The sequence below is a fragment of the Cydia strobilella genome, chromosome 10 (genome assembly GCF_947568885.1).
Source record: "Cydia strobilella chromosome 10, ilCydStro3.1, whole genome shotgun sequence".
NCBI lineage: Eukaryota > Metazoa > Arthropoda > Insecta > Lepidoptera > Tortricidae > Cydia > Cydia strobilella.
This window is the reverse complement of record NC_086050.1, coordinates 14,168,884-14,191,254: the sequence shown is the minus strand read 5'-3', so window position 1 is coordinate 14,191,254 and position 22,371 is coordinate 14,168,884. Positions and strand designations below refer to the sequence as shown.

Here is a 22,371-nt window from a genome sequence, read left to right as displayed (position 1 = left end):
GGATGTATTATAAATTCAATATACGCGATATAATCCGTTTTCATAGTTTTATTTCATTATTAAAAGTTCTTTCTATCGGCCAAGGCGAGGGAAATATCTTTCTTCATAAAGGATTTCTTGTCTCGCCCGTCAAGTTTTATATGGATGGTGCGGTCATATCATAGAGTGCCGTCGCCCATTCACACCTGCAACTGGACAATATGAAGTGTAAATTACAAATTATTTTATTCATCATACTTCACTGTTTGGTACCTAAGGAAAGTAAAATTGGCTTAATATGGATACTTAGAAAGATAAATCTGTAATGTTTTGCTAACACCGAACGACTGCCTGCCCACCATTGGATAATTTTATTCTTACGTGTCGCATCGTCATCTCCAGAACCCACGAATCACTTTGCAGAAATCAATAAAAGGCCTGCTAAAAGAGCCTACCTGGCATGGTTTTGAGGGGACGTTTATTACAGACTTCTAAATCCAGCCGCACGTTTCTGACGGCCGAGTACCTATAATACGTGATGCAGGTGGATCAAGTGCGCACTCCCCCCGTATATATCACGAACTCCATGAGTCCCGTTTCCGTCGGATTGCTGTGTGCGGTGGTCACGCATTTAGGCAAGAGGATGGGGAAGAAAATTTCACATTGTGAACTTACCTTAATGTTAAGAATAATTTTTCCTCTGCATTAATTTTATTTGAGTAATTTGATTGTATTTCGTCAATTATTAAGTCTCATTCAATGTTGAATTGCTTTTCATTTAATCGGCAATATTATCTGAATAAAGGATCACCATTAAATATCAGATTTTTTATTAATATTGCGTAGCTGCCTTCGTCGGACTCTGACTATTGTAGAAAGGCAAACTGGTCTTCTTTTTCATGTAGCATGTAGCATTATCGTCACTCGCTTCTTCACGTAAAAAATACAAAAGTAAATTAGTATTTTATTTGTACGTATGACATTATATGACTTGACATTGACAAGCCATCAACGAACGCTGTCGCGACTGCACGCCGCAACAGCCGCAGTCGTGCTGCTACAGTAGTGCGGCACCGCGTAACGTCGCAACTGCAGTGCAGCGGCAGTTACAATTGGACAGTCACCTTTAAGCTCGCTCAACGGCATTGAAGTTTTGAAGACTCCATACAATCCTAAATTTTCTAATGGGTGTTTTGCTTATTCTGATCTTTTTATATGATCAAAATATGTATTTAATAAAATAACATTAATTGCAAAATATTTTATTAATATAATATTTATTTTCATAAATCATACCATAAGCTCGCCTTTGTACCTAAATTTATATGAATTTCATGTTATCAATTTTTGTTTTGTACAATAAAGTGATTTACTACTACTACTATCATACCTATTAAACTGCGCGCCGTAGGCAAAATATTGAAAAAAAAAAATTTTTTGTACTTATTTATATTTTATTGACAAATAAAACTTTTTAGTGACTATTAAAGGAGTCCTATGCCAGTGATTAAAATTTAGTGTTTGTATGGACTTGGCCATTTTTTTACCTCGTTTGAGCTAGCTAAAAGTAAATAAGAACAGTACTTTATTTAACATATTTCTTTATTTTAGCCGTAAACCTAACTTTTGGTAACTATTGGAAGTTCAAAAAAGAAGTTTTTTTTTCTTTATACAAAAGTGAGACACCCTATAATGTATGTAGGTAAGTATAATTTAACCGATAGAGTAATTAAGAACGCTTCTTAAAAGCCACCAGGAACGTGATCGAAAGTATCGGAATAATCATGTTGCTCTGAAATGTCGGTAAATAGATGTGTACGACACTAGGAAGATGTAACCAAACGAAGTAGCCATTAACAGGCGTTCCCCTCTGTCGAAAATAGTCGGCCAATGGTCATACACAATGTATGTATGGACTGACGTTTATCTGACATGGCTATTTTGACGTTACGCATACATTTGACGTTCCTCTCCTCCGCAAAAATTGGCAGACTTTTTTGTACAGCAAATTACAGACGTGGCGGCTCAGTATGGTTATATCCTCCTACACATGCACGGTGCATTGATAAAATATTTTAGATAGCAAAATAATCCTGCAATAAAAACTCTTTAAGTGCACTTTTAAGACCACTTCAACACTTCACTGATAAAACCTCAGAATAATAAGTTATTATTCTGAGAATAAAACAAATGTCAATCATCTTTTCGGATTGACTACTGACGTTTTATTGACACACATCAATGTTATCAACTTCACATTAAGCAAACAAACAAACTTATATTATTATTTTGGAGTAAATTCAAAATTTCTCGTTTTATGGTCATTCTGAGACATCACTCAGAATGCCCGACCCCTGTCCAGGATGCCAACCAACCAAAGAAACTGAACGTTATCAAAGACAACTATCAAAGGAAGAAAAAAAATGCGAAAAGGCAAACGAAAAGGCATTGAGCAAATATGAAAAACAATTAGCAAAATTCGAAAGAGAACGTCAGAAAAAGTTGAACCAACTAGAAAAGGTGTATATATCGAAGCTAGAAGATGAGTTAGTTGGTACAGGCGACTTGTCTGGTAACCCAAGCTTAGTGGGCGCACCTCCTGGCGATTCAGGGGATCCATTTTACCCTTGCTGCTGTAGTGGTTTTGAAAATACGTACAAAAGCAACGATCCCATTCTCGACAGAAGACAAGATACGTCGAATATCATCAGTATATTTGTGAAACCTGAACAACTGGGGCTTGATGTTAAAAGAAAACCTTGGTAGGTTATCGAAATTCAACTCAATAGGTGAAGGTGAACGCGGTAGTATCTACCTGAGTAGCATAGAAGATTAAGTCCACATCGGAGTTTCATATCTAACTTGGCACTACTGATACCACCAACAGAATACGCATTAAAATCGCCGAAGAGCGCAACATCGCCTTACGTCGGTGATTTTTTTTAAGTGAACCTTATGACTCTATTTAATTCTACACTCTGGTGTATGCTATCTTTGAAAGGCTAGGGGCCTTTGACAGAGAATTTGGGACGGGTACCGCCGTGGCCAGGTGGTCTAGTGGTCAGGACGTTAGCCGCATAAGCTAAAGACGAGGGTTAGATTCCCGCCTCGGCCACTGGTGGACTTGGTCACTTTTTCTTTAGTGTATGATATCTATATCAGTTTAACTATAATCAGTACCACCTACTTCTGAAGTATATCATGGTGTAGAATTAACTAGTGTCGTAAGGTCCACAACAATTAAAAGATCACCGACGTAAGGCGATCTTGCGCACTATGTATGATATCAATTTCAGTTTATAATTTATAAATAGTAGCGTGACAGCTTAAAAAAACACAAATCAAAATATTTGATAAAATAATTTGATTTGTTCCCTAGTTGGAAGTATGACGTGATTTTAAATCCCCTAGATTTACATTAAAGTCCTGATCATAAATGTGGACGCAACTTAAATTAGCAGTTGCTCTTTCATACTAGCGAACATGGAAGCGATAATTGTGTGATTTAATGGCTCATCTTGAAAGCAACTCATCTGGCAAAAACTCGAAATAGTTAACTGAGCACAGCTTTACAAAACTTATATTCTTTTGATTTCAGTGAATGTGGCACCAAATCATGCTCACTTCGGAAACAACTCACTCAAATTTGCTACCGTTACTGTTGCTACTTACTAACCGTGTGTGCAGTCATACTTGTTGCTGCCACGATATTCATTTTATTCTTTAAATAAACGTGTATACACACATTGTAAACATACATTTTATTTCAATACTAATCGCCCAAGGCCATTTTATTTTTTCTCTGGAATCACAGATCTACCAAGTACCCTGTTGCATCAAACAGCACTAAAAAGCATTTTGCGACCTCATCTGAATGTAATGGCAGGGGTAGGAAACTAGAGCGTTCGGGCATTCTCGGCTCAGTTCAGCTCAGCATTGCTCCGAGCAATTATTAGGGTTGGCAAAACGACGTCCGGCGTGCACAGCCACAGATAAGATAATTACTTAAATGTTGACAACCCTAAATAGCCGAAATGGATAGTGCCATACATTAGAAAGGGACAGCATGATTAAACCCTGTCCCGCTGTCAAACTTCGGTTTTGTAGGAAGTTTCTTTTCTGTGCGGTAGTACTATTACTTATTCTGTGGTAATAGTCTCAACTCAACTTTCCTTATATCAAAAACTATTGTCCGGCTAACACCGGTGAGAAATAATGGCTACACCTTAAAATTATATTAGAGGAGATTAGAGTTAAACCAGGAAAAGTCTGCAGAGATTTTGGTTGAAAGGGACATCATGAGTCGACCCTGAACCGCTGTCAAACTTCCGTTTTGTAGGAAGTTTCCTTTCTGTACGGTGGTAGTACCAACTCTCTCCTATATATTATACTACTCTTTGTAGTACTCTCAGAACAAGGACGTAGTACTATTATTTATTCTGTGATAAAACAGAGTCGGACCAAAGTTTGGACCAAAGCAAATGCAGACTCGTCGTTAACAAACGTTATACTTTAATTGTTTGTTGTGGTATTGGAACAAGTTTCGAGTGTCAATTAAATGACGTTTATATCAGACTAGACAGATGTTTCAGCAAACAAACACACTTACTTTTTGGGTAAAGGCATATTAGGCTGCCACTTCATCCAATAAATAAACAAAACAAACACAAGCAAATTACCAGGTTATGAATTAAAGTACCGAGAACCGTGTCCATCCAATGACTAACAGACAAAAAAGATCATATTGAAATGAAATAAATAATAAAGTTACAAGGGTGAATCCTCGCAGCCCCTTTCGCCAATTCTATATATATATATATAAACATAGCTCAATATCTCAATACTGTATATATTAAAGGATCCTTAGCTTACTGTAGAGGCATATCTGTAACTGTTAGTCGCTAGAATGGATTGCACTTCTTATGAGAAATTCCGTAAGTGGCAAATAGCGTATGCAAAAAAACTACAGAAAAAAGCAGCGGAAAAAGAAAAGAGAGGTACAGAGGAAGAAAATAAATATAAACAGGAATTAAAAGAATTGCAAGATAAAAGTGCTAAGAAACTTGAAGCTTTAAGAATGTCTCTGAGAAAAAATACTAATCCTCGAATTATTACGGTAAACCAGTGGTAAGTATCACTAGTATAGCACCAGTAGTAAGTATCAGTAGTATAGTATCAGTAGTAGGTAGCACGAAAGTATTCAACATGATGCTTTAAGTATCGCGCCTGCATGTTTCCGCCACGGCAGACAATGTGGTGGAATATGTTCGCTAAAAGACCCGTTACGAGATAAAGTTTGCTCGGTTTCTAAATTAACTACAGTGTGTTAATAATTACTTAATTTGTTCTATTACAGTGGTTGCAAACAACGTCAACGATGCTGCCTCATGCATTGTTGCAGTCTGATCTCCTGCGCCGTGTTTGGCGTCATCGTTGCGTTTGCGATCCATAGTGCATAAAGTCAAGTAGTAAGTAGTTTCATCACATTAAATAATAAATCAGATTTTCGCCTTTCCCTTGAGTGCTTATTTATTATTGCACCGCAATCTTAAGCCTCCGGAACACTATTGGAACGGAAAGCGTGCATAGCGTGAATGGGCCAAAACATGCGTGTTAAGCCCTCTGATTCGATCAACGCTCCTTGAGCCTATTGAAAATGAAAGACATCGCGCAATACGGGCACCCGCCATAATCACGCCATGCCCCAGTTTTTCAATATCAAAAAGGGACTATTTGACTATGCGAAGTGTGAGGAAATATAATCGACGAAAACGCACGGCGTGGGAAATTCCATGGGACGACATATTGATACACTGCCAACGACGTGTCAGGACGGCGTCACAGTCATGCACAGAGCGAAATATCAAATCAGCACCTATACGTACTCTATGACCAATTACTTCACGTGACAGTTCAAAGTTTGACAGTGCATTTCAATAACAAATACCCAGCTCAGCCATTTTATATTTGAACTGGATACAGTTCTGGATATATCTGAACGCCTGACAAAAACAGAGACCACATCAAACATTATGAAATAAATGAGGTCAAATAAAGACAGCAGTAGAACTTATCTGCACAATAGCCTGTGCTATGCAGGAACTTAGTTCTACTGTAATATATTTATGTGTGGCACTAATTCACTAACCGATATCTCCTAAATGATACTTACCTATACTGTATTAACCACATAACATAACCGTACAATCATCTTGCTAGCTATATTTCAGAATGGATTGTTGTTCAGTACATCTATGCGAAAAAAATGAGCTAAAATATGTGAACCAAATTAGAAGAGATATGAAACAACAAGAAAAACGTCGTGATAAGGAAGAAAAGCAGTTCCAAAAAGAATTGAAAAAACTACAAAACAAACGAAAGAGGCAATTATCTGCTCTCAAGAAAGCCGTTAATAAATGGGATCCAAAGGACAGGAGGAAATTTCGTGTTTTCCGTACTCCATCGAAAGTTATAGTTGCGAGGAAATGGTAAGTTCGCCAAAAAATAAGAATAGGTAGCAACTTGAATTTATTTGACGCCGTGCCTTGGTTCACTTTTATTAGTTAGGATGAGGTAATGGTAACCGCCACGGATCGCAAGTACTCCTTAATTTAAAATCCTACGTAAACAATTCGCATTTTTTCTTTGAACTTTGTCGTTTCCGATAAAGTTCAAAGAAAAAATGTGCGAAGATTGTTATTTGGCTGTAGCCCGTCTTTGGCGATCAAAGGGTTAAAAATACTTTCGAAAACATCATACTTTAAATCTGATCAAATCTGTAGGCAGATTCTGATATAACAATTATTTTTTTAGCACATATGGTGCTACTTTCTCGCACTAGTGCGTAAAAGAGCACTTTTCGTGCATATGTCGAAAGTTGAAAGGGCCATATGTACTGTAAAACGTTATACGATACATGTGCGAATAGGTAATTCGCAACTCGTGTCGATTTAAAACACTCCCTGCGGTCGTGTTTTAATTTATCGCCACTCGTTTCGAATTTCCTCTTTTCCGCACTTGTATCGTAAATAACTAATTGATGTCACCTGCATTTTCTGCACTCCAATCAGCGTGAGAGATCGTAAATGTCGTACCATAACAAGATCAGAGCCATAAGAAATAGTTAAATCAGAATTTCGATCAAGATCCTGTTCGTTTTGCACTTCAAAATATGTCAATTTTGTTTCAGCATCTGCAAAAAACGAATTTTAAAAAAACTCCGCCCGTGTTGCTGTCTTGTCGTCATCGCACTTGCAGTTTTATTAGCTATAGCGCTGCCATTTGGCCCTTGAGTACGATTCATTGAATATCTTGGCGCATCCTACCGAATGCGCCAGTGCGCTGTGACTTGCAGATATATCGTAGCGGCCATAGTGTTCACATATATCGAAACAAAGCGTCTACATTATCAAGTTTAAAATGCATTTTTAAGTATGGCGCCTCAGCCGCTCCGATTCGATATATTATACGAGTATCTCTCTGATGGCGATCTGATAGCGTCTGAACCTATAGCGAGTAGGAGCGAGTGTCAAGAAGTTATGTATATATTATTGTTTGGAAACGTTAAATGCTTATTGTAGTCAGTCGTGTTTACAACTTTGAAGTAGTCATGGTCTGTAAACCTTTCTACACGAATGTGCATAAGTGTGAATTACACCTAATTACCTACCTATGTTATAAAAAAAGTGAATCAAATAAAGATTTTATTATTAATCTTATTAAACAAAAGATTTACTAGATGATAGATGACAGCGTAATAAAAAACCAAACGGGATAGTTTTGTTTGATGAACTTACAATTAATAGGAGGAGCAAAGGAAGCGACTATCGTTTAGCTACTCCGGCCCTACTCATGCGATTACAATATTATTTATATACCATTGTGAGTGTAGACGGCAGAACCTGAAAGACTAAAAACTAATACTTACCTATACTTCGTATGCGTGACACCGCTGTACTGGCCCCATTATTGCCCATTAGGATATTTCATTTTTTGTGACCAAATTTTCGATTTTTATGTGACTTTGCTTTGATTGTGGTCTTCACTGATGAATTATTTTATAGGTATGCCAAAAAAATATGAGAATCGGCCCATATTTAGAGGTTGCACAGCATCAATAAAGATTACCTCATAATTATAACCAACGACTACAGTCGAGGGCAAGGGTAGTGGAGAGTAGTGTGTTACTGAACTATCGGCATATAAATACATTTGGAAAATATAGTAAACTTGGATTTTCGTCGCTAAATGTGCTACCTAATTAAGATTTTTTAGTTTTGACGCAAAATTCTTTTTTTTTTTTCAATGTTTTTAGTATCAGTTCATTATATTTTAATATTTTATAAAATAGTTAATTTTCACGCAATGTATGGAGTTATCGCTCTACCTTTTCAATTTTTGCAACCCCTAAAAATTTGTAATGAATAGTTTTTAGTTTATGGAGACCCGATTGGTGAGCAAAATCAGGAAAAATATCACAACTTTTTTCCTCCATGCAAAAGTGATACACTATTGCCCATTTTCGATATAAGTATATCAATGGGTAAATCATTGAAAGTTAGATGTATAGTAGAGCTCCAAAAAGAAAATATTTTTTGTAATTCTAAATCTATAAGACGTTGAATATAGGGTTGAATGTTTTGAAGACTACGCGTTTACATAAAGCAGGTACGCTCAATATACCTAATATATAGAAAATCCACAAATCAAACTAGATATCTCCCGTTTGAATGACACAAATGGATACATGTGTATTTATCCACACGATGGCCGTGGCGCTTTTTATCAAGCGTTGTAGGATTTTCGTAGAATTTTGGCTGACGACGACGGTCGAAATTGATACAAACGCCGCACGCAATCGTGCTCAGTGGAGGATGCTGACGAGGAGGGCCGACCCCAAGTAAATGGGACTACCGGTCTAGGGGAAAGAAGAAGTTGTAGGATTTTCGACTTTAAGCGTTGGTCGTTAAATCATATTTTGCGTGCGGACGGACTAGAAACGCTTTTTTAACGCGCGTTGAAAAAGCTCTCGTGCTAATGAGGCCTATAACGTCAAATAGGGGATATTGCTGCAATGTTCTGCCACCAGAGTGCATCACTAGCCCGTTTAGTAAACCATAGAGTAACTTATACATACTGCGCCTTTAAAGTTTTTTGACAAGTTTTCAGAGACAATAAAATTTGGCATTGATGCATCAAGGCGGTTTTATGGATTTTTTTTTTTTTTTAATCTTTATTTATTTATAGAGGGTTTTAAGTTGGTTTTAAGTTTTAAACAAATGCCACCCTCATAGTGGCTCTCTAAAAAAACTACAACAGACTAACTTTCACTATTTCTAAGTTGAATGATGTCTTTGACCATATTATAAAGAAGCCCAGCCTCTTCTGAGGCTGGACAAGCCAGGATACTATTGACCCTGCCGAGGTCATAGCACCTGACATTAAGCAGTCGACGCTGCGCAGCACCTCGGCGACATTCCATTGTAACATGAAACACGTCTTCAACTACTCCGCATAAATTACATTTGGGCGAGTCAACTTTACGCATCATAAACGCATAGCTATTTAAAGGAATGTGGCCAGATCGCAATCTAAGAGCAACAATTAAATTCTGCCTGTTCATCCTACAGAAAGAGAACCATGGAGCACGAGGGAGTGTGGGTTGGATCGTTTTATACCATATGCCCTTTGTGCGAGATCTTTCGTCAAAATATTCGGACCACATGTCAAAGCACATATTTTTGACCTTAAACAGAACATCAGAAAACCAAGGAACATTATGGCAATTGTCACCCATTTCGGTTGCTTCCCTAGCCAACCGATCCACCACCTCGTTCCCCACAACACCGCAGTGGGAGGGAATCCACTGTAAAATAACTTTCTTTTTGGCAGCGCAGAGTTTAAGTATTAGACGAATTATTGTGTAAGCTACTGGAATGCCCCTAAAGACGTAATTACAGCGGTTCAAATGTTGAAGAGTGCATTTTGAATCCGTTAAAATTACAAATTTATTATGACTGTTGATGCTGTCAATATATGATAGTGACTCTGCAATTGCGATCATTTCAATAGCCATTATCGAAATATTGTCCTTAATGTGTAGTTTAATTACTTCTCCGGTTTGCCAATCTAAGAACGCTGCTCCACTACCAATATCTGTTTTAGATCCGTCTGTAAATATCTTATAATACTCATGATAAGTGTCTGTAAGCATTGAATTGCATATACTTCGTAACTGAGAACCGTCGTACTTACGTTTAGCTTTATCGATTTTATCAACATTTGATATTAGACAGTTACTTAAATCTATATTAGTAACCCAGGTATCGAGTGAAAACATTTCTAACTGGTTACTACAGTATACCGGGGTGTCCTTAAACTCGTTAAATACAAGTCCAAGTAACGGTTTGGTTTTGTTACGCCAGTAAAGGTAATCAAAAGAGTTTTTCAAATCCGTCAGAAGTCCTGGTAGGGAATTTGTACATAGAGATTTAGATTTTAACAACATTTTACCTGCAAGATACCGTCTCCGAATTGCTAGCGGAGGTAAACTCAGTTCTGATTCCATCACATGGATAGGCGTACTTTTTATAAACCCTCCTATTATTCGTAAGCAAGTGTTTTGTAGTGTGTCTAACCTAGCTAAATTAGTTGCAGCGCTGTTTCCATATAAAAAACTTGCATAATCTAGCCTACTTCTTATCATTGCAATGTACAGACGCCTTAAATGAACTTGGTGCACTCCCCATCCCGCTCCCGCTAACACTTTAAATGTATTTATAAATTTAATAACTTTAACTTTAATTTCATTTATGTGTTTCCCCCATCGCAAGCCTCGGTCAAGCCAAAGGCCCAAGTATTTAACGGTATCCACAACTTCTAGTACTTGGTTGTTAATATTAATAGAAATGTTATCTTTTTTAAACCCCCTTTTAAACAAACAAACTTTACTTTTACTCTGAGAAATCTCTAGACCTATGTCTAAAAATAAAGTCTGTATCTTATCTAAAGCCTGCTGGATTCTAACTTCTCCCTCAGCAGGGTTTTTACAATGGCAATAAAGAACGTAATCATCAGCATATTGTGAAATGAATATCTCCTTCTCAAGGATTTTACAGATCTTCATAGTGGCTATGTTAAATAGTAATGGCGATAGCGGGTCCCCTTGGGCTAAACCGCGACCTGTCGATCTTTCTATAACTAAATCATCTAATTGTATTTTGAGGTATCTATGCTTCAAAAAATTCCAAAGGTAGTTGCATACTCTACGTCCTACTTTTAGTGAGTCCAGAGTAGAAATTAGCACTGTATTATCAATATTATTGTAGGCACTGTCAATATCTAAAAAGCAACCCAAAGTTGATGATCCTTTTGCGAAGCCAATTTGAATCCTAGTAACTAGGACATTTAAATTATCTAAGCATGATTTACATTTCCTAAACCCCATAGTATTTTCGGAGAACTCCTTATTACGCTCTAGAAGCCACTCGATTCTATGGTTGATAATTGCGTGAAAGATTTTGCATACACACGACATTAATGAAATAGGTCGTAATGATGATATTTGGCTCGGATCTCTGCCCGGTTTTGGAATAGGAATAATACCAATATCTTTCCATTGATTAGGGACAAATCCGTTAACGAAAAAGTTATTATATAGACACAACAATATCTTTTTGCCATTTTCTGGAAGATGTCTAATCATAGAGTATGAAATGTCATCACACCCAGGGGAGGTATCCTTGAGTTTAATGCACTTATTTAACTCCTGCATAGAGATATCAATATCAATGGGAGACTCATAATCCAAAAGCAACGGTGAAGGTGGGACGGCGTAATCTGGAGACAGTGAACATAGTAGTTCCTCAGCTAGTACTGGGTCAATGTACTGTCTAGGAGCTCTGTAGCCCTTCATCCAGGCCATTTTCCTCCACATCTCACTCGAAGTAGTACTTGCATCGACTGAAGAGCATAGATCTTGCCAACCCTTTCGAATAGCTTCACACAGATCATTATGGGCCTTAGAAGTCTTGTCTCGTAAAATATCTAGATTACCTGGAGTAGGATTCCTACGAAACCTGGTTAACGCCAGCCTGCGTTTGGCTATAGCTTCCGATAGCTTTTGGTTCCAATAGGGTTTTGGCTTAAATGCTGACTTTACGTTATTATTAAATGTATGATATGGGATATGTATATCTGCTACTTGATTAATGAGATGAATAAATTGATTATAATTTTCTTGATGGTCACTACAGATCGTAAAATTTTTAAAGTGTTCTTGTAAACCTTCTTTATATTTTTGCCAATTAGCCTTTTTGAAATTTCTTTTCTTAACAGGGATGCTGAAATTGCATTGTTGTTTAGTTGAAAGTTTAACAAAAAAGTGATCACTACCTAATGTTTCATTAACTATTGACCAATTAAGGTCTAGAGCTATATCTGTGCTGGCCAAACTAATATCGGGAGAGGACTTTTGCAACACGCCGTCGGATAACCTCATCCAAGTCGTTTCTCCGCTGTTAAGTGTTAACAAGTCACTGTCCAAAATAGAATTATAAATTTGATTACCTCTTGGATCCGTCTTACACGACCAACTAGAGTGATGCCCGTTAAAGTCGCCAAGGACTAAGGTTTTCGGCTCACAATGACTAAAGACTTCATCCCAATCCGTTTGACTTGTATTTATTTTGCTAGGACAATAAATTGCAACAATGTTTTCAATTACTCGGCATTTTAAAAGCTTAACCTTCAGGAACTCGATACCTGCATTACCAATGACAACATTTGAAATTAGACATTGAATCGAGTTGTGTACGAGAATCATTACACCCCCGTAACCATCATGTCTATCCTTCCTGTAAACCTGATAACCATGAATTCTAACGCTATAATCTTTAGATAACCATGTTTCACTTACCACAGCAATATGAACTTTTTGTAATCTTAACAATTCTTGAAACGATTTAAGCTTGCCTAACAGACTCTGGGCATTCCATTGGATAATATTTAAACTAATGGAATTACTAGAACTAGCCATAATTAACAAATTGTAAAAAACCTTTAACTATACTTGAGTCTGAAAAAAATCCTGCCGCCAGAATCACCAGCCATTCCACACATAATTTAATAACGCCTTGAATTTTATCTTGGATACTTATACTATTTAGGAAAATCACCTCCTTTACCCGTCTTAACAGCTCGTTAAATGTCGTTTTCCGATCGTTCTCGTTCTCGTGAGGTCCATTGACATTGTCACTTTGAGCGTTAATTTCTGCATTCCACTCTATCTTGGGAGGGTCAACAGCGGTTTTCTTCCTTTTCTCGTTTTTAGTTTTAATTTTAATTTTTTGTTCTGACGATCCAGGCTTGGAAGTACCAGGTACTGGATCCTGAACTTGATGATTCAGAATAGGATTGACTCTTCCTTCTGAAAGAACATTACTGTACGATAAAACACATGGCGATTTATCAGAGCCTGGTGGAGGGTTATGCTGGACTGGAGGGAATGAGTGACTATTCATGTACGGATTTTCTTCCTCCAGTGGTCTTGGTATAGGGGCTGCGTAAAGGCTCAATGCCTTTCTGTATGTACAGTTGAATTCGGACATCAACTCCCGTAGCTTCCTCTCTTTCTGGTATACTGGGCAGATCTTCGCCATCGATATGTGGTTACCACGGCAGTTGACGCACACGAAAGTTGCAGTTACGCAGTTGGGATGATCGCCTCCGCATTTAGGGCACATAAATAATTTTGATGTACAATTTCTAACGCTATGACCAATTTTCCAGCATTTGAAACATTGGGTCACAGGGTGAACATAGGGCTCTACTTTAATTCGTAAGTCATCTACGTAAACGAAAGGTGGCAGCTTCGAGCACTTGAAGGATAGCCGTGCCACCTCACTCGGGCACCAATGGCCATCGCCTTTATCTCGACGGTTTAATCTTTTGACTGAAATGACTGTCTCAGTGCAAGACACTAACTTTAGTATATCTTCCTCGCAAAGATCAAGGTCTACGTTTCTGATGATGCCATAGCTCAGTCCAATCTCCATTGGTCTGTGTAAAACCCAACCTTGTTTAATAATGTTTTCACATTGAAATATTTGGTCCATATTTTCCTTGTCAATAAACTCCAGCCGAATTTTATAAGGGTTTAAATATTTTATTGCACAAATACCTTTAATGTCATTTTCTTTTAAAAAACGAGCCATGGCAAATTGTTTGGGTAGTTTTTCTTTATTCGAGATATACACCTGAAGGTTAGCTTTGTCGCTGTCATCTTGAGCCATTGTGATGTTTCTCTCTTTTTTTCTTTTCCTTTCCACTGTATTCCACTCTGGCTCTCCATCTTCACTCCCATTTTCCTTTTCTCTATGTCTTTTAATAGTTTGCCTGCTCATCTCCATCTCCATCAAATGTTCTTCATCATCACTTTTGTAATACTCGGAATCATCATGGGAATCAGTCGGCAGTCTTACCTCCTGTCCCTGTGCCATATTTTTAATTTTGAGGCTATACGACGAATTAGACTTTGTCTTTGGGAATTTATCTGGCAAAATATTACTAGACGTAGCGTCTTGCCATTTCAGTGTTTGGCCGAGGGCCAACTCAGAGTCCTGAGAATCAGTATCAGTATGTGGTAAACTAGAAAATGAGTTGCTAAGGGCAATACCCGCTTCCTTGTTATTTCCAGCAATCTTGCCATCTGTTTTAGACTTATATTCGCTAATGGGGATGCGGGATCTGGTCTTAAGGTCAATATCCGGCCTACATCTGCGGGCTGAAATATCGCGGCAGATATCATTCCTGACAGTTACAAACGCAGCGGGAGACGGCGGGGTCAGAACTGGAGGGTCTGTTGACCCTCCAGGATCGCCGAGGGAATCATTCTCCATTTATAAAATTTTAGGTTCAGTAAGAATACCTACACAAATGGGAGAATAGATCAAGCTACACCAGGTGCTAATCTGATAAATTTAATAATTATATTTAAAATTTTTAAATATTCGCGTTTGACGTTGTCAATCGAATCGGTTTTATGGATGGTATAGAAAGGATCGCAATCTCTTATTGCAGAATTGTTGTAAAAGTGACCGCGTTAAGCTTTAAATAATAGTTCCTAATCTCTCCGGTGGCGCTAGTTAGGCTATGGGACATGAGTATAACATGAACCATATAAGGCAACAAATAACCCTACCAAATTACGTAGGCTGTTTTTGGTAGTATTTCGGTGCATGGTGGCGCCGCCTAATTACTGTTTTTTGATGGACACTTTTCATACATAGAGATTTGGCTCCTTTATACAGTCTCCATGGGCGGTTTGTTTACAAAGTACCTACCGGGAAACGCTAATCCGAAATTTCGCTATTAGATAATTAAATTTCGATTTTCCTATTTCGCGATAGACCCTCAGATTGTAGTAGTGGCGCCCTCTGCGCAGAGTTTCGAGTAATGTTCCCTTATTTTATAATCATACAACACACGTTAAACTTGTCAATATATGTCAATGAGCATAATGACACATAAGTAATCTAGTCAAACATGAATTTGAACCAACAGTAATGTTTTTGTTGAATCTTATTCAGTTCCAAGGCTAAATCATGACGACAGCAGACATAAATATAACTAGTAACTAATTTATCCAATGCAAGATTTGGCGATGACTGGTGAAAAACGTTGGTACACCGCAAAAAATGCCTTGTTTTGGCAGACTCCCGAAAATAAACCTAAATTTAGATTTAAAATTACATAGAAATAAGTGTTCATTGGAGAAATCAGAGAAACTTGTTTATTTTTCCCACGAAACGGAAAATTTGGAATATAAAACACAGAGATGTATAAAGAAACTTGAGAATGAACAATGCAGGCGACAAAAGCAGCTTTGCGAGCTAAAGAGAGCTGCAACATGTTCTCGACCGTCGTCCCATGACATTAACTCCGGCTGTCTTACGCCTCCATATAACAAAGCTTCTTGCATTCAAACCACCTGTGATACTTGTGATCAACCTTCATGCCCCGCGCTTCGCCCTTATCCTTGTACGGAGCAACCTATATGTACCCCTTATACTTGCACCGAGAAACCTGTCTGTACGCCTTATCCTCGCAGGGAGCAACCAGTCTGTACCCCTTATCCTTGCACGGAGCAACCTTCATGTACCCCAAATCCTTGCACAGAGCAACCTGCATGTGCCCCTTATCAATGCACGGTGCAACCTAAATGTGCCCCTTGTCCTTACACCAACCAAGCTATATGTACTCTTCCTTCTTGCCCTTCCCGTACTTCAACTTGCAAGGTCTCAAAGAAAAGTAAGAAATGTTTTAAACTTCAAAAACGTAAGCCTTCGTCATGCAAAGTCACGCCTAACCGTTCTTGCCAAAGCATATGTCCCGACTGTGATACTCGTGGTCAACCTTCAAGCCCCGCACTTCGCCCTTATCCTTGTACGGAGCAACCTGTATGCACCCTTTATCCTTGCAAGAAGCAACCTGCATGTACCCCTTGTGCTCACAGGGAGCAACCTGTCTGTTACCCTTATTCATGCACGGAGCACCCTGCATGTACCCCTTATCCTTGCACAGAGCAACCTGCATGTGCCTCTTATCAATGCACGGTGCAACCTAAATGTGTCACTTGTCCTTACATCGACCAATCTACGTGTACTCTTCCTTGTTCCCCTTCCCGTACTTCAACTTGCAAGGTATCAAAGAAAAGTAAAAAACGTTTTAAATTTCAAAAAAGTAAGTCTTCGGCATGCAAAGTTACGCCTACCCGTTCTTGCCAAAGCATATCCCCCGGCCGTGACCATTCTGCATGCCCTCCTTCTCCTTGCAATTCCCGTGCTTCAATTTGCAAGGGCTCCGAGAAAAAACGTAAATCTAGTAAAATCAAACCTAGTCGTTCTTGCCAGAGCATATGTTCCGGCTGTGGCGGCCCTATGTGCACAGGTAGAGAAGACTGCTGTTGTAGTGATTGTATCAAATGGAAACCACTTCCTAAGTGCAGGCAACCGCGTAAACTGTCTTGCTCAAAAGATAAACAGCGGAGATGCTGGTGAGTAACAAAATTAGGTCAATTAGGGTGACTGGGGACAGGTGCGGTAACAATAGACAAAGATTCCCTAATTATATGATCGTGATTGACAGGAGTGTACTTTTTACTTTATTTGAATCATGATTTACCAGTATTAGAGACAATTTTTCAACTAGCTAGATTAGATACTCAAAAAACGTTGTCTATAGTTTCCCCATCTGTCCCCAGCTAGTCTGTTCGGAAAGGGAAGAGTCGTGGAATGTATTGGGCTCCATACACCACGACTGTTCTCTTTCCGCACATAATCTAACTCATTTGACGGACTTACTTATATGTTTCTCAATATTTTAGTGTCTCATTGAATAATTGCGGCTGAAAATTGTAGGGAAATCCAATACCAGGTTTTAAACCTACAGGACAATTCGAACGAGTACGACTCAGAATGACATCAGTTAGATGTCATTCTGATTTCAGTGTACTTACGTTCGAATAGGGTATTTGACTGTATTTAAAATAAATTATTTTACGAAGATTAATAGAAAAACGTAGACAGCAGTTATTTTTAGACATGATTTCTATTTTAAAACCTGTATAAAACTATAAAGAGTAGGTAATTTGATTGTGACGTCACATGCTAGTGTTTCATATAAATTCCATAGTAGTAATAATCGTTTTGACAGTTCAAAATAAAAACCGGCCAAGTGCGAGTCAGACTCGCGCACCGAGGGTTCCGTACTTTTTTAGTATTTGTTGTTATAACGGCAACAGAAATACATCGTCTGTGAAAATTTCAAATAGCTATCACGGTTCATGAGATACAGCCTGGTGACAGACAGACGGAAAGACGGACAGACGGACAGCGGAGTCTTAGTAATAGGGTCCCGTTTTTACCCTTTGGGTACGGAACCCTAAAAAGGAACTGATTTGACTAGTAGTCAAATACCCTATATTGGCCTGCTACTTCATCAAGAGAACTTGATGATCAATACCTATGAGTAAAATATTGCCATGAAAAAAAATCTTATTTATTCCGGTTCCGACTAAGGGCCGGTACAGACGAACACAACGCCGACATTGCAGTTGGCGTGCAGTCGGCTTGCAGTTCCCATACAAATTGCAGTCGGGTTGCAGTCCGTCTGTTTCGGCCCTAACGCGAACCAATGGAGAGCAAAACCAGCAGACCCAGTTCTTCCCCTCTTTGAATATCTAGTAGACAAGACATTTGTTAATAATTTGATAACTTATTTTTATTTCAGCAAATGCCGCCAAAGAAGAAGAAGAAAGCTCAAAAGATGGAGGAGGAGGCGGTGTCATCAACCGCGGAACATGTGCTTTCGATGTTTTATCTGCACTATTTTATTTGGGACAGTCGTGGCATGTATATTGACTTTCATTCCGATATTTACTGCAACCCAGTGATGAGTAAAACAAGTGCACATTTGATTTCATTCTGTAATTTTTGTGACGCCAATAATAAAATTGACTAAGATATAACACTAGGTTTTAAGTCTAGATTACAACGTGGTTCATTTTTTTCAAATTTTTTAATGTTGTACTTATGTTGTGGACGGTAATAAATGAGTGACTAATAAACAATATTGTAATAAGCCTTATTATTTTCTAATTTTCGACGTTGAATGTGCATAGAAAAATATATTACGCGGTTGCAAATGCTAATCTTTAAAGCAGGTTGAGATCATGCCAGTTTTTATATGCGAAAAAGCTCTATAAATATAGTCAAACTTTTGAATATCTTGCTCAATTAACCTATCTTAAACTACGTTAAATCTTCACGTGTGTTGTGTGCCAACACTGCCAACCCGACATGTAATAGGTAAGCCGTCCATCCATCGTCCGTCCCGTCCGTCTGAACTGTCTGAAGGGGCCCACCGCCCACCGCCCATCCATTACCAGTCCGCCGGACGATATCAGCCTGTCAGTTAGAACAAAAATTTGACAGTTCCAATCTGAGGTTCCCACAGACCTAAAATTTATGCTTAGTTCCAAACAACTGACAGGCCGATATCGTCCGGCGGACTGGTAATGGGTGGGCCCAGGTGGGCCCCTTTAGCTAACTGGAGCGACATATTTTTTGGAAGTGCGTCATATTTTTTTAGGTTTACAGTAGAACTTCCATAATATGTCGCTTGCCAAATCGGTAGGTACAGAGTTAGTAAGTTAGTTAGTTTGATGAGCACTATGCACAATTTTGGCAGGCAAAATTTTTCTACTGATATTGAACCTAACATCCCGACTGACAACATATGACATGGGTAAGACTGACAGGAATGACAGGAACTTCTAAATAAATAAACTTTAGGCTTTAGAAAATAACCAAAAAAAATTGCATCATAATACAATTAAAATTGAATGTAGCAAAAACTGCAAACAATCCCCATCCAAATTAGTGTTTTTAAGGCATTCAATCGTAAAAAGAGTGAAAAATACAACAGATCTCTAAAACACAGTAAAAAGCATGAAGAGAAGAAAAAGTTCTTGGACAAGCTGCACGTCAGCATAAAGGTGAGTCTGGCTTTTTGTATCTTGCTTTGTATGTATCGTATCTTATTGCTAATTATGATTATTAGGTATTTATATATGGTCGTCAGGATTAGAATATTTAGAATGTAGATAAACGGCCCTACACTGTGTCATTAGTCATTACTAACTACAGTTACCACTATTCCGCTTTGGTGTGTTTCAGATGGTTTCAGAGAACATAAGCACTGAGTGCTGAGACCTAATTTCGTGGACGAAAACGTATTAGCATACTGACTTAAAAACCGTTACGGAAAAAGTATAGAAAATATAATTAAATATTCTTGATATTCTAGGCCACGGTGAATGCTGCGGAAAATGCGCGAATAACTATTGTGCAAATTTGTATATTATTTTTAAGTATACTTCTGTTTTTTAGCAGCACCTCAAGTTTTCGAGTCGAATTAAGGTAGAATGAGTACATGTCGACTTGCGTTCTGATGAATCGCTTTTGCAACTGTGGTCAATCACTGGATTCGCCATGGACACACGTAGATGGTATTTATCTCTTGTTATGGTAGAGACTAGAGTTACATAACGAAACATAGATACGATTTGTGTAAAATGTTTGTTACGTAAAACATACCATCGTCTACTTTGTTAACTAACAATTCGTAAATCTTAATGAACAGACGTAAGACCTGGTCAAATGTAAATATTTTTTCTTTTTTTCTATTGCGGGACGTACCACATTATTACAATCTATAAATTCTAAGACCTGGTCAGTTTAGATTGTTGCTGTTAGTACATAGGTACCTATTTGCTTTCTCAACTTCCTTGCGGTCGCTATCTTCTCCTATTTGATACACAATTGTTTTTTCAGGTCACTGTCGACTTGCGGTGAATGCGATTTTGTTTTGGAACCACCTGGACGTTCTGGAAAAGAACTAGAACGTCAGAAGCCTTGCCTAGGCATAGACAAACTAATACAAGAAGAACGAGAAAATCAAGAGTGGAATGTCGCTTTTCAGAAGGCTTTAGTAAAGAGATTGGAGGCTTCGGAGAGGAGGCTCACGCTAGATGATTATTTGGACGACGATGATGATGACGATTCACCTAGTAGCAAAGGAGGACGAAAACGAAAGAGAAAGAAGGAAGCTCAAACTACTGCTAAACCAGCAGTAAAAACTGAACAGGTTGCGGCCAAATTCCCTGAAGCTCAAGAAGTATTCAAAGAGAAAAAATGCAGGTGCTCAAGAAAAATAAGAAGTGAAGAACGAAAACGAACAAAATTTGTAAAGATAATGGAAAGAGAACAAAGGAAATTTGAAAGACGAAGTATAAGAGCTCAAGAGAAATACGAAAAAGATCGACAGAAAGCTTACAAAAAATGTGAGAATACGCAACTCGCCATGGAAAAGGGATACTTTAAGAGAAACAAAGATGGTGTTGTAGATAAAGCTGAAGAGACTTTTAGCGTGTTTATACATATGGATCCAGCTGAATGGTGAGATTATTTTTGTGCCTTATTTCCATGAATATTAAAGTAGAACGAAGTTATATATGACGGACCACAGCTGGCTACGTTTCTTTTCTATCAATGGTGTAATGGTGTCCAAAAAGGCATTATTGTGAGATTATGTTAAGGCTACCTAATATCAAAGATTACTCTATGCTAATATTCAAGATGTTATTTTTGTTTCAGCGGTTGCCATGGACGAGACAGATGTGCTACAAAATGCAAGAAATGTTTCTTTGTGTTCTGCGTCTGGTTCTATATTTTCGGATTCATCATCTTCGCCATTGTTACCTACGTCCTAACATGGCTTTAGCCTGAAGTGTGCCTGGAGCCAAGTGATATACAATTTTTAGAAAATTTTAGTTTTTCAGTATAATTGTTCAAGTGGTTCGATTAACTTTGTCTCACATTAAATGTCGTTGTTTGTCTTTTATTTATAATCTTTACATTTAACAAGAACATTTTCGAAATTGAAGAACGCTATTAACATTAGTAGCTTCATGTGTTGTTTAAATCTCGAGAATGATTTTTTTTAGGAATTTGACTGCGATTTATTTTTCAGGCAAAATCGAAATACCTACAATCGAAATATAATTATCATGTCTTTATAGTTACTGAGTAAAATGGCGACGACATACGAAGTTACGCACGGTCAAACAAACGAGGCTGGCTGCCTTTCAACTGAGGCGGAGATGAGAGGAAATATACCTACGGGAATTAATCCATACGTTGTAACGCAGCGGAGTGGAGAAGAGATTTAGATCTCCGCTCATTTCCGCCTCTGTGGAAAGGCAGCAAAACTGCCAAGGAGCTCTAAAAACTCAGTGAAGTTAACAAATCGACTATTTTTTTTTTTTTTTTTTAAATCTTTATTAAAGGGCTTTTTCGAGTGAACGAATATGTCGCCCCGACTAGTTTGTTGACTATGGTCGCAAATGACATAACATGTGACACAGTGACGTAAATTAAACCTAAATACCTAAAGTAACTTTTAGATTTGAGAAACAATAATAAAATTCGTGGTAGTTTCTGATATCTTAATTGTTAGGTATACAATATCAAAGCCAGATCAAACCAGAATCAACCTAGAGAAAGCTCACAATGTTTAAGTTCGTGCATGCATAATATTTACCCACCTACATACTTATATTACATAACATAAACTAAGTTTGGTGTAAGCAGTTGTTGTTCAAGCACTTCATGATAACATTAGATGCTTAAATACTACAAAGTAAGGCAAGGCCTGATTAAAGACGACAAAATAATGAAAAGACGAAAAGCTTGTTAAATAGCTACAGAAATTTATTCTAAAGGTTACAAGAAATCCATCAAGAAAATGAGAAATAATTAACTTACGCATAAA

At 38.0% G+C, this 22,371-nt stretch overlaps 3 protein-coding genes and 1 non-coding gene across 5 annotated transcripts; all 4 read left to right on the top strand.

Annotated features, from left to right (window-relative positions):
• The first annotated feature begins 2,253 nt into the window (after positions 1–2,253).
• Positions 2,254–3,712, top strand: LOC134744787 (uncharacterized). The gene is made up of 2 exons (XM_063678699.1): positions 2,254–2,741; positions 3,578–3,712. Exons 1-2 carry the CDS (start codon positions 2,323–2,325, stop codon positions 3,708–3,710), a joined length of 552 nt encoding a protein of 183 aa, XP_063534769.1. The 5' UTR covers positions 2,254–2,322; the 3' UTR covers positions 3,711–3,712.
• Trnam-cau (transfer RNA methionine (anticodon CAU)) lies at positions 3,023–3,094 on the top strand. Its single transcript has one exon. It is a non-coding gene; the product is annotated as a tRNA-Met (tRNA).
• A 2,497-nt stretch (positions 3,713–6,209) lies between the features above and the next one.
• On the top strand, positions 6,210–18,502 carry LOC134744786 (uncharacterized). 2 transcript variants are annotated; one of them, XM_063678698.1, is made up of 3 exons: positions 6,210–6,467; positions 16,927–17,032; positions 18,268–18,502. In XM_063678698.1, the coding sequence occupies exons 1-3, from the start codon at positions 6,396–6,398 to the stop codon at positions 18,396–18,398; spliced, it is 309 nt and encodes a 102-aa protein (XP_063534768.1). In that variant the 5' UTR covers positions 6,210–6,395; the 3' UTR covers positions 18,399–18,502. The 2 variants fall into 2 exon arrangements, 1 of the variants encoding a protein (XP_063534768.1); XR_010128119.1 differs by lacking the exons at positions 16,927–17,032; positions 18,268–18,502 and adding an exon at positions 7,169–7,340.
• Positions 18,503–19,930: 1,428 nt separating this feature from the next.
• LOC134744785 (uncharacterized) lies at positions 19,931–21,353 on the top strand. The gene is made up of 3 exons (XM_063678697.1): positions 19,931–20,047; positions 20,373–20,996; positions 21,195–21,353. The coding sequence occupies exons 1-3, from the start codon at positions 20,031–20,033 to the stop codon at positions 21,319–21,321; spliced, it is 768 nt and encodes a 255-aa protein (XP_063534767.1). The 5' UTR covers positions 19,931–20,030; the 3' UTR covers positions 21,322–21,353.
• The last annotated feature ends 1,018 nt before the right edge of the window (positions 21,354–22,371 follow it).

Excerpts from the sequence above, each read along its gene's own strand:
- LOC134744787 (XM_063678699.1), top strand. The coding sequence starts at position 2,323 with ATGCCCGACCCCTGTCCAGGATGCCAACCAACCAAAGAAACTGAACGT. Across the intron at positions 2,742-3,577 it reads GATGTTAAAAGAAAACCTTG|TGAATGTGGCACCAAATCAT; the intron begins GTAGGTTATCGA and ends TTTTGATTTCAG.
- LOC134744786 (XM_063678698.1), top strand. The coding sequence starts at position 6,396 with ATGGGATCCAAAGGACAGGAGGAAATTTCGTGTTTTCCGTACTCCATC. Across the intron at positions 6,468-16,926 it reads GTTATAGTTGCGAGGAAATG|GTAGAGAAGACTGCTGTTGT; the intron begins GTAAGTTCGCCA and ends CTATGTGCACAG. Across the intron at positions 17,033-18,267 it reads GATAAACAGCGGAGATGCTG|CAAATGCCGCCAAAGAAGAA; the intron begins GTGAGTAACAAA and ends TTTTTATTTCAG.
- LOC134744785 (XM_063678697.1), top strand. Across the intron at positions 20,997-21,194 it reads CATATGGATCCAGCTGAATG|CGGTTGCCATGGACGAGACA; the intron begins GTGAGATTATTT and ends TTTTTGTTTCAG.